The 15,704-nt window shown below is 43.4% G+C and overlaps 1 protein-coding gene across 2 annotated transcripts in view; it reads left to right on the forward strand.

Annotated features, from left to right (window-relative positions):
• Nucleotides 1-12,059: 12,059 nt before the first annotated feature.
• LOC132378738 (threonine--tRNA ligase 1, cytoplasmic-like) overlaps nucleotides 12,060-15,704 on the forward strand; it is an 89,695-nt gene continuing 86,050 nt past the window's right edge. For both annotated transcript variants that reach the window (XM_059945848.1, XM_059945849.1), the window contains exon 1: nucleotides 12,060-12,342. In XM_059945848.1, the coding sequence (XP_059801831.1) occupies nucleotides 12,106-12,342 (237 nt within the window). In that variant the 5' untranslated portion in view covers nucleotides 12,060-12,105. The remainder of the gene's footprint in view (nucleotides 12,343-15,704) is intronic.

Genomic DNA, 15,704 nt, shown 5'->3' on the forward strand with positions numbered 1-15,704 from the left:
ATGAAAATATATATATGTATATGTGTGCATATATGTGTATGTGTGTAACGTGTGTGTGTGTATATATATATATATATGTGTGTGTGTGTGTGTGTGTGTGTGTGTGTGTGTGTGTGTGTGTGTATATATATATGTGTGTGTGTGTGTGTATGTATGCGTATGTATGTGTGTGTATATATATATATGTGTGTGTGTGTGTGTGTATGTGCGTGCATATATGGATGCATATATATATATATACACATATAGGAGGAGTACACAGGGAAATCTTTTCTGTGTAATGGATTTGTTCACTGACTTTTATGAATACTGCGATGGGGGCCCTCAACTCACAAGTAGGAGGGGTTATCCCCCCACAATAGCATTTCCTCTAGCTCAACGAAGAGTCATTTATGAGAGACCTCAGCCTTGGAATCACGCATTCATTGCTATTTTTGTTATTATTTGTGTTTCTTGGTTCTTATTTGTTTAGGGAGTAGATTGATTAAGTTTTATTCTAATTTCAATGATACATTGACAGATAAATATCGATGGCTAAGGACAAGGTAAAATTCATTTCTTTTCATGTCAATGGGCTATTAAATCCAATCAAACGTAAGAGAATTTTATCCAAAATGAGAAAAGAACAAGCCCATGTAGTATATTTACAGGAAACTCATTTAAGTGATAGAGTATAAAAAAATAAAGAGAATGGGCTTCACTAATCTGATTTTCTCCTCATATAAATCAGGACATAGGAGAGGAGTTGCTATTCTTATCTCAAGTAAGCTAAATTTTGAAAAAGTATTCGAAATGGAAGATAAAGAGGGCAGATATATTCTGGTAAGGGGGAATATAGATGGCAATTCAGTTACTCTATTGAATATATACGCACCCCCCGGGAAGTGATATTGGTTTCTTTCAGAAAATTACTGATATTATGGTAACAGAAACAGAAGGTCTCCTGATATGTGGGGGAGACTTCTGAATTACAATTACAACCAACCTTAGACTCTTCCAATAGAAAAATCAATGAAACAAAATCTTTACATAAGAAAGTTAATACACTTTTTGAGGATGTTGGTTTAATTGATATATGGAGGGACCTTTTCACTGACAGAAGGGATTACACTCATTATTCTGTTCCCCATTCTGTATATACAAGAATAGACTATTTCATAACATTTGGAAAAGACAAAGACAAAATAAACACCTGTGGAATTGGGACAATAGATGTAAGTGACCATGCACCTATATATCTATCTGTTGATTTTGACCTACAACCAAAGAATACTATTTGGAAACTAAATTTAAGTCTACTCAATGATCCGTACTTCAAAGAACAAACTAAAAAAGAAATTGGTCTCTACTTAGAATTTAATGATAATGGAGAGTTTCACCTCCCATTTTATGGGATACTCTGAAGGCGGTCTTAAGAGGGAAAATTATAGCGATATCTTCATATAAGAAAAAAATAAGGAATAAAACATTAGAGGAATTACAAAATAGGCTGAAGGAACTAGAGAAAAATCACAAATTGAATTTGGCACAGGATACATTAGGGGAAATTAAAAGAATTAGGAATTAAATAAATAATTTGGCTACGCAAGAAATCAGGAAAAACTTAATGTTTCTGAAACAGAGACATTATGAAAGTGGATCGAAATCTATGAAAATACTGGCGTGGAAATTGAAAGAAAAGATAGCAGAAAATACAATCCATAGAATTAGGGACCCAAGAACGAAAATGATAAAAAATAAGCTAAGTGAAATACAAGAAGCTTTTGAAGTGTTTTACAAAACTCTATATTCCAAAGTTCCAGGGGGAAGCATAACCCAAATTGACACCTTCTTGAATTCTCTAGAGTTACCCACTTTAAGCGGAACAGAATAGAAGGATGACTGCTGACATAACTGAAGTTGAATTAAAAGCTGCAAATAGTAGGCTTAAATTAAGCAAGTCACCAGGATCAGATGGGTATACAGCAGAGTGGTACAAAGAATTTAAAAATGAGTAAATTCCTGTTTTACTCCCCACACTGAACTGGGCTCTAAAAAAGTCACAAATGCCACCCAGTTGGAAGGAAGCGATAATCTCAACTATACCGAAAGAAGGCAAGGATAAAATGGAATGCGGGTCATTCAGACCAATATCCGTTCTTAATGTAGATTATAGATTATTTACCTCATCATGGCCAAATGATTAGAGGAGTTTCTACCCATACTGATAAGTAACGATCAGACAGGTTTTATACGACAACGCCAGACACAAGACAATATACAAAGGACACTTCACATTATGGATCATATACAAAAAAATAAAATCGAAGCAATAGTGATAAGCGTGGATGCTGAAAAAGCATTTGATTCAGTTAATTGGAATTTTCTTTACAGAGTTTTACATAGATTTGGTTTCCAAGACACAATTATTAAAACTATACAGACACTATATGACAACCGTACTGCTAGGATTAAAATCAATGGCTATTTATCAAATAGTCTTACCCTAGAAAGGGGCATGAGACAGGGTTGTGCATGGTCACCACTACTCTTCGGGTTATATCTGGAACCATTAGCTCAATACATCAGACAAAATGAAGATATCAGGGGAATTACCATTAAAGGGACAGAGCATAAATTGGCTTGTTATGCGGATGACATTTTGATCTATCTAGGGCAACCAACATACTCTTTACCTAAATTGATGCAATCCTTTGAACAATATGGTCAGTTATCAGGATACAAGATCAACATAGATAAAACCCAGTTACTTTCATATTACTATAGCCCACCATGAGAAATTGAAAGTAGATATCCCTGGGCATGGCACACAGAGTCTTTCAAATGTTTGGGCATCATTATGCCAAAAGATTTGGCTTAATTATCAGAATGTAATTATCTGCCTTTATATAAAAAAATTAAGGAAGATGTGGCAAGATGGAGCCTGATCCCTTTTTTCAGTCTCAGTTCAAGGATTGAGTCTATTAAAATGAATATACTGCCCAGACTGTTATATCTCTTTCAGACCCTACCAATAGAGATGAATCAAAATCAATTCAACAAATGGAACAAGATGTTATCAAGGTATATTTGGCAGGGTAAAAGGCCTAGAGTTCGTCTCAAAACTTTGCAATTAGCAAAGGAAAAGGGGGGATAGGGCCTACCTTCTCTTAGAGATTATTATTTTGCAGCACAGTTGAGAGCTGTGACATGTTGGTGCAACCCATCATATGACGCTCAATGGAAAAACATTGTGGAGCGGGTACTTCCCATCCCCATACAAACAATTTTGGCTGATAACAACCTGCAAAAGTACATAAATACTATTGATAACCTGTTGGTGAAATTGACTCTTAAAATATGGAAAACTACTATAAAAGAATATAATCCAGAGGGAGAACACACACTTGTCCTTGTTATAGGTAAGATTGAAAGCTTTGGCTGCTTGGAAAAATTTACGCAGGTTGTTGTCGTGATCCTGCCGGTCGTGACCACAGATGGTGATGTTATCCAGATATGGGAACGTGGCCTTCAGTTGGCACTGATACACTATCCAGTCTATTTCTCTCTGGAAGACAGATACACCATTCGTGACACCGAAGGGGACACGCAGGAAGTGATAAAGCCTGCCGTCCGCCTCAAAGGCAGTGTAAGGGCGGTCCTCTGGGCGGATGGGGAGCTGATGGTAAATGGACTTTAGGACACCTTGTACTGAGCTATCTGATTGACCATATCCCTGATGCGGGGTAGAGGGTACACGTCAAGCTGTGTGAACCTATTGATGGTCTGGCTATAGTCCATGACCATCCTATTTTCCTCCCCGTTCCAAACAACAGCCACCTAGGCCCTCCAAGGACTTGTGCTTGCCTCATTGATCCCTTCCCTGAGCAGCCGCTGCACCTCCAACTTAATGAAGGCCCTGTCAACTGCGCTGAACCTCCTGATTTCGGTTGCCACAGATTTACAGTTGGGGGTCAGGTTGGCGAACAGCGGTAGGGGAGGGATCTTGAGGGTGGAAGGCCACAAGTGGTGTCCATAGTGCAGCTGTTGGCATGGTGTTGGGTGGGATGTGCGGGTCGGTGTGTGGGGGTGGTCAGTAGCGGGGTATGTGACATATTCCTACAGAACCTAGGATTTCTGACAGTGATTGGTGGGTCATACTCCATTGTCACACTTCTCAGGTGGCTCTGAAGCCCCAATAACAGAGGGGCACACAGTTGAGGCATGATCAGTAATGTAAAGTCTCAATGTTCTCTGCCCTGCACCACTAGTATCACTACACAACCACCCCCCACCCCCGGATGTCTGTTATATGCAACCCAGAAGCCATGGCGACCCTCTGGCTTACTGGCCGTGTCACGAGTCCGCAATGCTGCACTATGTCCGGGTGGATAAAACTCTTTGCTGCCCGTGTCAAACAGGCAGCTTGTCCTGCACCCCTCCACCAGGATGTCCATCATTGACCTTGCAAGCTGATGGGGGGTGCTTTGGTTGAGGGTCACGGAGGCCAGAGTTGAATTGCTGTCTTTTCTTTGTAATTTTTTTTATTGAAGTTCATCAAACAAACATTTCCATAAGATGTATTTCAGACATTGTACATATATATCATATAATTATATATATCACAAATCTCCATGAAGTATTTATCTGAGGTATACATAGAAAAGAGTGGAAAGAAAACAAGCAAAAGGAAAGAACTATGTACAAGTAGGGAGTAATCTTTTTTATTTACAACATATTCATTGATTTGTGAGAATAAAATCAGGCCTATGAGGCATTATGTAGTTAAACCATTTTTCCCAGTATGAATCAAATTGTTCCAGCTTATAGACAATAGGTGCAGAAGTAGACCATTCGGCCCCTCGAGTCTGCACCGCCATTCTGAGATCATGGCTGATCATTCACTATCAATACCCAGTCCCTTGCCTTGTCCCCATATCCCTTGATTCCCCTATCCATCAGATATCTATCCAGCTCCTTCTTGAAAGCATCCAGAGAATTGGCCTCCACCGTCTTCTGAGGCAGTGCATTCCACACCTCCACAACTCTCTGGGAGAAGAAGCTCTTCTTCAACTCTGTTTTAAATAACTGACCTCTTATTCTCAATCCATGCCCTCTGGTACTGGACTCTCCCAACATCTGGAACATATTACCTGCCTCAATCCTATCAAATCCTTTAATTATCTTAAACGTTTCAATCAGATCCCCTCTCAATCTCCTCAATTCCAGCATGTACAAGCCCAATCTCTCCAATCTCTCTGCGTAAGACAGCCCTGCCATCCCAGGAATCAACCTAGTGAATCTACGCTGCACTTCCTCAATTGCCAGAATGTCCTTCCTTAAACCTGAAGACCAAAACTGTACACAATATTCCAGGTGTGGTCTCACCAGGGCCCTGTACAAATGCAAAAGAACATCCTTGCTCTTGTATTCAATTCCCCTTGTAACAAAGGCCAACATTCCATTTGCCCTCTTCACTGCCTGTTGCACTTGCTCATTCACCTTCATTGACTGGTGAACTAGGACTCCTAGGTCTCTTTGCATTTCTCCCTTACCTAACTCGACACCGTTCAGACAATACTCTGCCCTCATGTTCCAGCTTCCAAAGTGGATAACTTCACATTTATTCACATTGAATGACATCTGCCAAGTATCTGCCCACTCACTCAGCCTATCCAAGTCTCCCTGTATTCTCCTAACGTCCTCTTCGCATGTCACACTGCCACCCAGTTTAGTATCGTCAGCAAACTTGCTGATATAGTTTTCAATGCCCTCATCTAAATCATTGACATAAATCGTAAAGAGCTGTGGTCCCAATACAGAGCCCTGTGGTACCCCACTAGTCACCTCCAGCCAGTCTGAGAAACACCCATTCACTGCTACCCTTTGCTTTCTATCTGCCAACCAGTTTTCTATCCATGTTGAAACCCTGCCCCCAATGCCATGAGCTCTGATTTTACTCACCAATCTCCTATGTGGCACCTTATCGAATGCCTTCTGAAAATCTAGGTACACAACATCCACTGGCTTACCCTCGTCTAACATCCTTGTTACACCCTCAAAAAACTCCAACAGATTAGTCAAGCATGATTTGCCCTTGGTAAATCCATGCTGGCTCGGCCTAATCCTATTTCTGCCATCAAGATGTGCCACTATTTCGTCCTTAATAATGGACTCAAGCTAACAGGGCGATAGTTCTCCGTTTTCTCCTTCCCTCCCTTCTTGAAAAGTGGGACAACATTAGCCACTCTCCAATCTTCAGGAACTGATCCTGAATCTAAGGAACATTGGAAAATGATTACCAATGCATCCGCAATTTCCTGAGCCACCTCTTTTAGAACCCTCGGATGCAGACCATCTGGACCCGGGGATTTATTAGCCTTCAGTCCTACCAGTCTACTCATCACAGTTTCTTTCCTAATGTCAATCTGTCTCAATTCCTCTGATATCTTATGACCCTGGCCCATCCATACATCTGGGAGATTGCTTGTGTCCTCCCTGGTGAAGACAGATCTAAAATATGCATTAAATTCTGTTGCCATTTCCCTGTTTCCCATAACAATTTCTCCCAATTCATTCTTCAAGGGGCCAACATTGTTCTTAACTATCTTCTTTCTCTTCACATAGCTAAAAAAGCTTTTGCTATCCCCTTTTATATTCCTGGCTAGACTGAGCTCATACCTGATTTTTTCTCTCCGTATTGCTTTTTTAGTTAAGATCTGCTGTTCCTTAAAACTTTCCCAATCATCTGTATTCCCACTCATCTTAGCCCTGTCATACTTCTTTTTCTTTAATGCTATACAATCTCTGACTTCCTTTGTCAACCACTGTGGCCCCTTCCCCCTCTTTGAATCCTTCCTTCTCATTGGAATGAACTGCATTTGCATCTTTTGTATTATGCCCAAGAATATCTGCCACTGCTGATCCACTGTCTTTCCTGCCAGGGCATCCGCCCATTTAACTTTGGCCAGCTCTTCCCTCATGGCTCTGTAGTCTCCTTTATTTAATTGCAACACTGACACCTCTGATCTGCCCCTATCCCTCTCAAATTGTAGATAAAAACTTATCATGTTATGATCACTACTTCCTAATGGCTCCTTTACTTCAAGATCACTTATCAATTCCTGTTCATTACACATCACCAAGTCCAAAATAGCCTCGTTCCTGGTTGGCTCAAGCACAAGCTGTTCCAAAAATACATCCCTTAGACACTCCACAAACTCCCTATCCTGGGGTCCAGCACTACCCGATTCTCCCAGTCCACCTGCATGTTGAAATCTCCCATAACGACTGCATTACCTTTAGCACATGCCAATGTTAACTCCCTAATCAACTTGTACCCAATATCCACGCTACTGTTTGGGGGCCTGTACACAACACCCATTAGGGTCTTTTTACCCTTACTGTTCCTCAGCTCAATCCACACAGACTCTACTTCCCCTGTTCCCAAGTCACCTCTTGCTAAGGACTGAATCTCATTCCTCACCAACAGGGCCACCCCACCCCCTCTTCCCATATTTCTGTCTCTACGATAGCACGTATACCCTGGTACACTCAATTCCCAGGCCTGATCCCCTTGCAGCCATGTCTCCGTTATCCCAACAATATCGTAGTTCCCCATTTTCATCTGAGCTTCAAGCTCATCTGTCTTATTTCTGACACTAAGCGCATTCAAGTATAGAATTCTTAGCCCATTCCTCCTCTCTTTGCTTAAAACACTGTCTACTGTACCTAACCCAGCTCCTTGAACTTCCATCGGGCAAATTGCACCCTGAATTTTGATAACCTTCTCAAGATCACCCAAACCTTGTACACATTTAACCCCATGCACCTTCTGACCAACCCTCTGGATCTGCATCCCTGCCCCCTGCACATCTAGTTTAAACCCCCCCGAGCAGCACTGGCAAATACTCCTGCAAGAATGTTAGTACCCCTCCGGTTCAGATGTAGACCATCCCTTCGAAACAGATCCCAATGTCCCTGGAACAAAGACCAATTATCCAAAAACCTGAACCCTTCCTTCCTGCACCATGCTCTCAGCCTCGTATTAATGTGCATAATCATTCTATTCTTCGCCTCACTCGCACGTGGCACAGGTAGCAATCCCGAGATTGTCACCCTGGAGGTCCTGCCTTTCAGCTTCACTCCTAACTCCCCGAACTCTCTAAGCAGGACCCCCTCACTCACCTTACCTACATCGTTGGTCCCTACATGGACCACTACATCTGGGTTCAAGAATAGCCTGCACCCGATCTGAGATGTCCCGGACCCTGGCACCAGGGAGGTAACATACCATCCGAGTCTCCCGATCTGCCCCACAAAATCTCCTATCTGCCCCCCTAACTATAGAGTCCCCTAAAACTATCGCTCTCTTCTCTTCCCTCCTCCCCTTTCTAGTTGAGGGTTCAACCTCTGTGCCAGAGGCAGGACCACTACAACTCATTCCTGGTAGGTCATCCCCATCAACAGTATCCAGTACGGTATACTTATTGTTAATGGGAATGGCCACAGGGGTGCTCTGCTCTCTCTGCCTGCTCCCCCTGCCTCTCTGGACCGTCACCCATCTGCCTACTTCTTGGTTTTTTGGTGTGACTACCTCCTGATAACTCCTATCTATCCCTGCCTCCACCTCCCGAATGATCCGTAGTTCATCCAGCTCCTGCTCCAATTCCCTAACTCGGTCTGATAGGAGCTGCAGCTGGACGCACCTTTTGCAGGTGTGGTCATCAGGGACAACTGTGTTGACCCTGACCTCCCACATACTGCATACGGAGCACACCACTGCTCTGACTGTCTCCCCCATACCTGAACTGGATTAATAGAATAAGTCTAAAAAGCACCTAGCGACCTTACCTTCTTCCCCTCAGCGAGCAATCACACAAGCTTACCGAAGTCCCCTTACGGCGAAGCCCACTTAGCCAAAGCCCAGGACTCTGCTTCCACGGACTCCGCTGCCCGCTCTGAAAAGAAGTCCTGCCTTTTAAAGTGCGCGCTCGACGCTGACGTCAGTCGCGCCTGCGCAGTTCCCCCTCCTCCGCACGTATTGACCAGGTAGGCTTAAATCCTACCTACACGGTCGAATTCTCTGAGCTAATCTGTTAATCTGTTATGATTAACAGATTAACAGATCTGTTATGATTAACAGATATGATTAATCTGTTATGATTAACAGATGCTGTTATCTTCCCCATTTTGTAACTGTCCATTGTAATTTCCATCCATGTATTTAAAGTTGGGCTCTCCTGTGATAACCATTTCCTAGTAAGAGTATTTTTACCAGCCACCAAGAGTATATTCAATAAATATTTATCTCTTTTCAACCATTTTTGAGGTATATATCCAAAATATATGGTCTTACTCTCCAAGGGTATTTCACATTTAAAGATGTCTTGTAGGGCATTGTCCTCCAATAGTCTTTGATAACAGGGCAGTCCCAAAAAATATGATAATGACTTGCATTTTGATTTCCACAATTTCTCCAGCAAACAGGGAGGTTATTGTCATAATGGGATTTCTGAGAGGGTGTAATAAAATATCTTATCAAGTTTTTCCATCCAAACTCCCTCCATTTCTGCGAACTGGTACATTTCCATTGATACCTCCATATTGTTGTCCATTCTTCCGCAGATATAATTATTGCAGTTCTTAAATGGTGTGTATATGACTTGGATTTTACACCAAATAAAATGGATGCTAGATTTAAGGATTGGACATCTAAAGGAATAACAGTTCTTTGCAACAGAATGAAAGAAGGAACGTTGTTCAGTGCAGTGGACAAGACCATTCCCTTCCAAGTAGAGAGTGACGCCTCCGACTTCACGCTGGCTGCTACCCTCAACCAGGCGGGAAGACCGGTGGTGTTCTTCTCCTGTACCTTTCAAGGCCCTGAAATTCTGCACTCCACGGAAAGAAGCCCAGGCCATAGTGGAAGCTTTTAGGCACTGGAGGCACTATCTTACCGGCAAAAAGTTCACCCTGCTGAATAACCAGTGCTCAGTCTCATTCATGTTTAGCAATCAACAGCAGGGCAAAATCAAAAATGATAACATTTTGAGGTAGAGAATCGAACTTTCCACCTACAACTATGACGTCATGTACAGGCTTGGGAAGCTCAATGAGCCCTCCAATGCCCTATCCCAGGGAACTTGTGCCAGTGCGCAGATCGACCAGCTATACACCCTATATGCAGATCTTTTCCACTTTGTGAAAGCCCGGAACCTGCCTTACTCCCTTGAGGAGATCAGGATGATGACCAGGGACTGCAATGTCTGCACAGAGTGCAAACCGCACTTCTACCGACCCGAAAAGGCACAACTAATCAAGGCCACCCGCCCCTTTGAGCGAATGAGTGTCGACTTTAAGGGCCCCCTTCCCTCCACCAACTGCAATGTGTACTTTCTTAACGTAATTGACGAGTACTCGTGGTTCCCCTTCGCCATCCCCTGCCCCAATAGCACTACCATGTCAATCATATAAGCCCTGAGCAAGCTCTTCACTCTGTTCGGATACCCATGCTATATCCACAGTGACAGAGGGTCCTCGTTTATGAGTGATGAGCTGTGCCAGTACCTGCTGGCTAGGGGTATTGCAACTAGTAGGACCACAAGCTATAATCCCTGGGGGAATGGACAGGTGGAGTAGGAGAAGGCCACACTCTTAGCCCTTAGGTCAAAGGGACTGCTGGTCTCTCGCTGGCAGGAGGTCCTTCCCGAGGCACTCCACTCCACCCACTCCCTGTTATGCACATCCACCAATGCCACCCCTCATGAGCAACTCTTTTCTTTTCCCAGGAAGTCGACCACCAGGACCACCCTACCGGCTTGGCTGACATCCCCGGAGCCAGTACTACTCCGGAAACATGCGAGGAGCAATAAATACTCCCCAAGGGTCAAGACTTCATGCGAACCCCCAGTATGCCTACGTGGTCTTACCTGATCGGCGGGAGGAGATGGTCTCCATCCACGACCTGGCACCCGCAGGAGCACCCCTAACCTGAACACTCCATGGTGACTATGAACCCCATACCCACTGATATATATACCCACGAGACACCGTGCACTCCAACTCCTACACAGACACCACACGACACTCCCATAACGGGCGTGATGCACACGCACGAGGGATTACCAACGCTTAACGTGCTGGCACCTCGTGTCAGGCTGGAGCCAGCACAACCACTGTCGCCGGTGCAATCACCACCAGTCCTACACAGACTGCAGTGACGGACTCGACCGCCTGATAGACTTAGCCTGTAAATATACTTGTTTTAAATATTGTCAGTCACTTCACCCTGTGGGACTCTCTTTTTAAAAAAAGGATGGGTGAATGTGGTAAACCATGTATATAAGTTGTAACTGGGTTATCTGTCTGGACACGCCCCTCTGCTGACTTCTCCTGTGGCTCCTCCCACAGACCCCTGAATAAAGGCGATGGTGCATTGCTCCTCCCACTGTCCAGGAGAGACATACAGATTTGGATGTGGATCCATTTTTACTGTTAATAAAAGCCTTTCAGTATTTACTATACTTTCAGTCTTTTGGAATAATTGATAGTGCATCACTGATACAGCACCTAAGCTCTGAGATGGTCAATTTTGTTTACTTTCGCCGGCAATTTAGTCGGTATTGGGAGTCAAAACCACCATTTTTTTAAAACGCACTTGAGCCCATGGTGTACTGGTTAGGCACAGGAGTACATTCAGCCAGAGACTCGTTCCACCGAGATGTAACACTGGGCGGCATGGGAATTCATTCCTACCTGTAGCCATCAGGCTTTACAACTCCTTCCTCGGACTGTCAGACACCCTGGGCCAATGGGCTGGTCCTCCTCTTATTTCCACTCGGCATTTAATTTATTGTTATTTAATTATTTATGGTTTTATATTGCTATATTTCTTCACTATTCTTGGTGCGACTGTAATTAAACCCAATTTCCCTCGGGATCAATAAAGTATGTCTGCCTGTCTGTCTGAGCCTCCTGAGAAGGTTTATGGCTTTCCCGTTACCTGGGGAAACGGGGGCCGGGGCCGGGGCCGGGGCCGGCATTGCTCAGTACTCCTGAGCATGCGCCGGCTGTTGTTGCGCAGAACAAGCAGTCCCTTACTACAGAGACACGGGGGTGGGTGGGATGGCGGCTGCGGAGATAGAGCAGTTGTTGACTAGGCAGGAAGCTGAGGTTCGCCGGCTTAGCCAGGTGATGGAGTGGTTCCGAAATGGAGGTGAGGAAGTGGTGGTCAGCCCGGACTTGCGGAGCCTCAGAGAGGAGAACGAGAGGCTGAAGTACCGGCGACTGCACCTGCAACGGAGCCTGCGGACGGAGCTGGCGAGATGCCAGGTCCCACTCAGCACCGGGCGTGGGCCCCAGGTAGGACGGCCGGGCTGCATCCGTGAGACGGGACTGGCATTCCCAAAGAGCCCCTGGTCTACTGGGCATTTTTTCCCGGCCCTATACCTGCGCAATACTCTTGAACTCACCAGTCTCTCCAACGTATGAATATGTAAAACAACCGGAGTATTACATATTCATATGGTAAACATTCTCTAAACATCTGTTTTTGGCACATTTACGTCACTCTGTAAGTAAGAAGACCTATAGTTTACACCAGGGGTGGGCAAACTTTTTGACTTGTGGGCCACAAAGGGTTCTAAAATTTGACAGGGGGGCCGGACCAGGAGCAGATGGACGGAGTGTTTTGGTACTACACCTCATAAGAGAAAATAAAATATCATGGGATATGTAGAAAACATGTGCTTTAATTTCAATTGAAAATGAACAAATGCATTACAACAAAATATCTGTCTTATATCTGGTATATATAATATCTGGTAAAAGTCCCATGGTATTTAGCTATTTATTGAAATGACTTTTAAAACACTAAAAATTAAATGAATAAAATACAGCTTTTTTTAATAGTAAGTTATTATTTTAAAGCACTGAAAATTCTGTTATTCTTCAAGATATTATCATCATCACTCTCCTCCTGACTGTCTTTATTTCAAAAACGGTAGGAGATGCAGGTCTACTTGTCCTGCTCCTTCTTATTCAATTGTCCCCTGTGCCAAAGCTCAACAACGACCAGCACAAGGACAGAACAGTGACAGCGCGCCAGAATGCAGAGCGCGTTATTTGATCTGGAGCGCATTTTTTATTTTGAAAATGTACGTGCACCTGCGCACTACTCATGTCCATCACTTAACAGAAATGACATGTAACATGAAAGGCTTATTGAAAAAAATATTTTCAAATGCATTTTTTACATAACACAACGAAGAAACTTATTTTTAATTTCAGTGGGAACAGTGTTGTGGTCTCCCTTTTCAGCCAGCGCATCAAAGTCTGGATTTAGTTTTGTTGTGGCGATTCTCAGGATGGATCTGAGGTGTAGGCCCCCGGGCTGTAGTTTGCCCATGCCTGGTCTACACAATAGCCAGTCTTGCTCAGTGGCAGAGAGTGAATCAATATCAGTGATAAACCTTTGTCAATCTATCTCTTTCTAACATGCTTGTACAGTTCTGCTTTCACATGAAGGACACAACATTGTGCTGAAAGGGAATCAGATCTGGCAGTCCAAAGCTGGACGTGCATGAGATACTGGACCATCAGCAACATCCAAAAAGTATCCAACAACAATATACATGTGTCTGTACTAGCCAAATCATTATGTATCTGTAGCTATCAATTCTGGCTCAAAGAGGAAAGCAGACAGGCAAACTGAAAGTTGCACCATGCATGCTTAGAAATGAAGTTCTGACCTGTCAAAACTGCCGCATTATCACAAAGTGAAGGAATGGAGTATAGTTAAGAGAGCTATACAATTACACAACCAAAAGATCAGATTGAAACTCTGCAATCCTGTGTTGGTAGTTTGCAGCTGTGTTGGAAAACTGAGTGGACTGTGGGAGTTAAGTGGTCATGATTTTCTGTCCTCAACTCTGACCAGGTTTAGCATGTAAAGGCTGAAGCAGTTACACCCACGTTCAGATAGAAGAGCTAAGACTTGACTTCCTCCTGAGTTTCCCTCAACACCGAAAGCCATATTAACCATGGTTCAACAGTCATCTCCTTCATAACTGCTTCTTGCATAAATCATAGGGGTAGAAGCAATAACTTAACATTGGTCTAGTTTACTATTCAATAAGTACACAGCAGATTTTCCACCTTTGTGCCATTTTGTTTCATGAATCCCAGGCTTCTGCATTACCTTAATAATCAAAAATCTCTCAATTTTTTTTCTTCATTTACTCCATGACTAAACTTTCACAGCCCTTTTGGATAGAGGACTCCAAAGATTCACCAATTTCTGGGTCAAGAAACTTCTTATTTTGTTCTGAGTGGTTGCCCCTTATTTTGAGACCCTGAGTTAAATATTTTTCAACCTTCAGCTTGTCATGGCACTTGAGATTTCTTTGAAACTCCAAGAAATCTGAAGTGTGAGTCAGTGTTCTGAACAATTGGTACATTTGACATTGCTAAATCTCTCAAACCACCCCGCTGACCCTTGGCTGCACTCCCTCAATCACAGGTATATTATTCCTTGGGTAGGGAAGACTAGACTTATACACAATATTAAAGACGGTCTTATCAGCACCTTATATAGATATCTGTACCCTTGCATCAGTCAGTGAGCTGTGAGTCACCATTGAACTGGATAAGACCAAAAGAAATAGGATCAGGAGTAGGCCATCCGGCCCATCAAGCCTGTCCAGATCATGGCTGATCTGTCCATAAACTCAGCTCCATCTACCTGCCACAACCCACAACCCTTAATTCCCCTACTATGTAAAAATCTATCTAACTGTATCTTAAATATATTTAGTGAAGAAGCCTCAACTGCTTCCCTGGGCAGAGAATTCCACAGTTTCACCACTCTGGGAAAAACAGTTTCTCCTCATCTCCGTTCTAAATCTCCTCCACTGAATCTTGAGATAATGTCCTCTAGTTCTAGTCTTACCTACCAATGGAAACAACTTTCCTATTTCTATCTTATCAATCCCTTTCAAAATTTTGTGTGTTTCTATAAGATCCCCTCTCATTCTTCTGAATTCCAGAGAGTACAGTCCCAGTTGACTCAATCTGTCTTCATAAATTAACCCCTTCTTCTCTGGAATCAACCTGGTGAACCTCCTCTGCACTACCTCCAAAACCAGTATATCCTAGCTCAAGTATGGAGACCAGAAATGCACACAGTACTCCAGGTGTGGTCGCATCAGTACCCTGTATAGTTGCAGCATGACCTCCCTGCTCTTGAATTCAATCCCTGTTGCAATGAAGGCCAACATTCCGTTGCCTGTTGCACCTGCAAGACAACCTTTTGCAATTCATGCACAAGCACTCCCGTCCCTCTGCACAACAGCATGCTGCAATTTTTCACTATTTAAATAATAATCTGCTCTTCTATTATTCCTCCCAAAGTGGATGATCTCGCATTTACCAACGTTGTATTCCATCTGCCAGACCTTGGCCCACTCACTTAACCTATCTATATCCCTCTGCAGACTCTCCACATCCTCTGTTCAATTTACTTTTCCACTGAATTTAGTGTCATCAGCAAATTTTGCTACGCTACACTTAGTCCCCTCTTCCAAATCATCAATGTAAAGGGTAAACAACTGCGGGACCAGCACCAACCCCTGTGGCACCCCACTCTCCACTGACTGCCAACCGGAGAAACACCCATTTATACCAACTCTCTGCCTTCTATTGGTTAACCAATACACTTCCTCCGA

Source organism: Hypanus sabinus, chromosome 21, assembly GCF_030144855.1.
Source record: "Hypanus sabinus isolate sHypSab1 chromosome 21, sHypSab1.hap1, whole genome shotgun sequence".
NCBI classification, from domain to species: domain Eukaryota; kingdom Metazoa; phylum Chordata; class Chondrichthyes; order Myliobatiformes; family Dasyatidae; genus Hypanus; species Hypanus sabinus.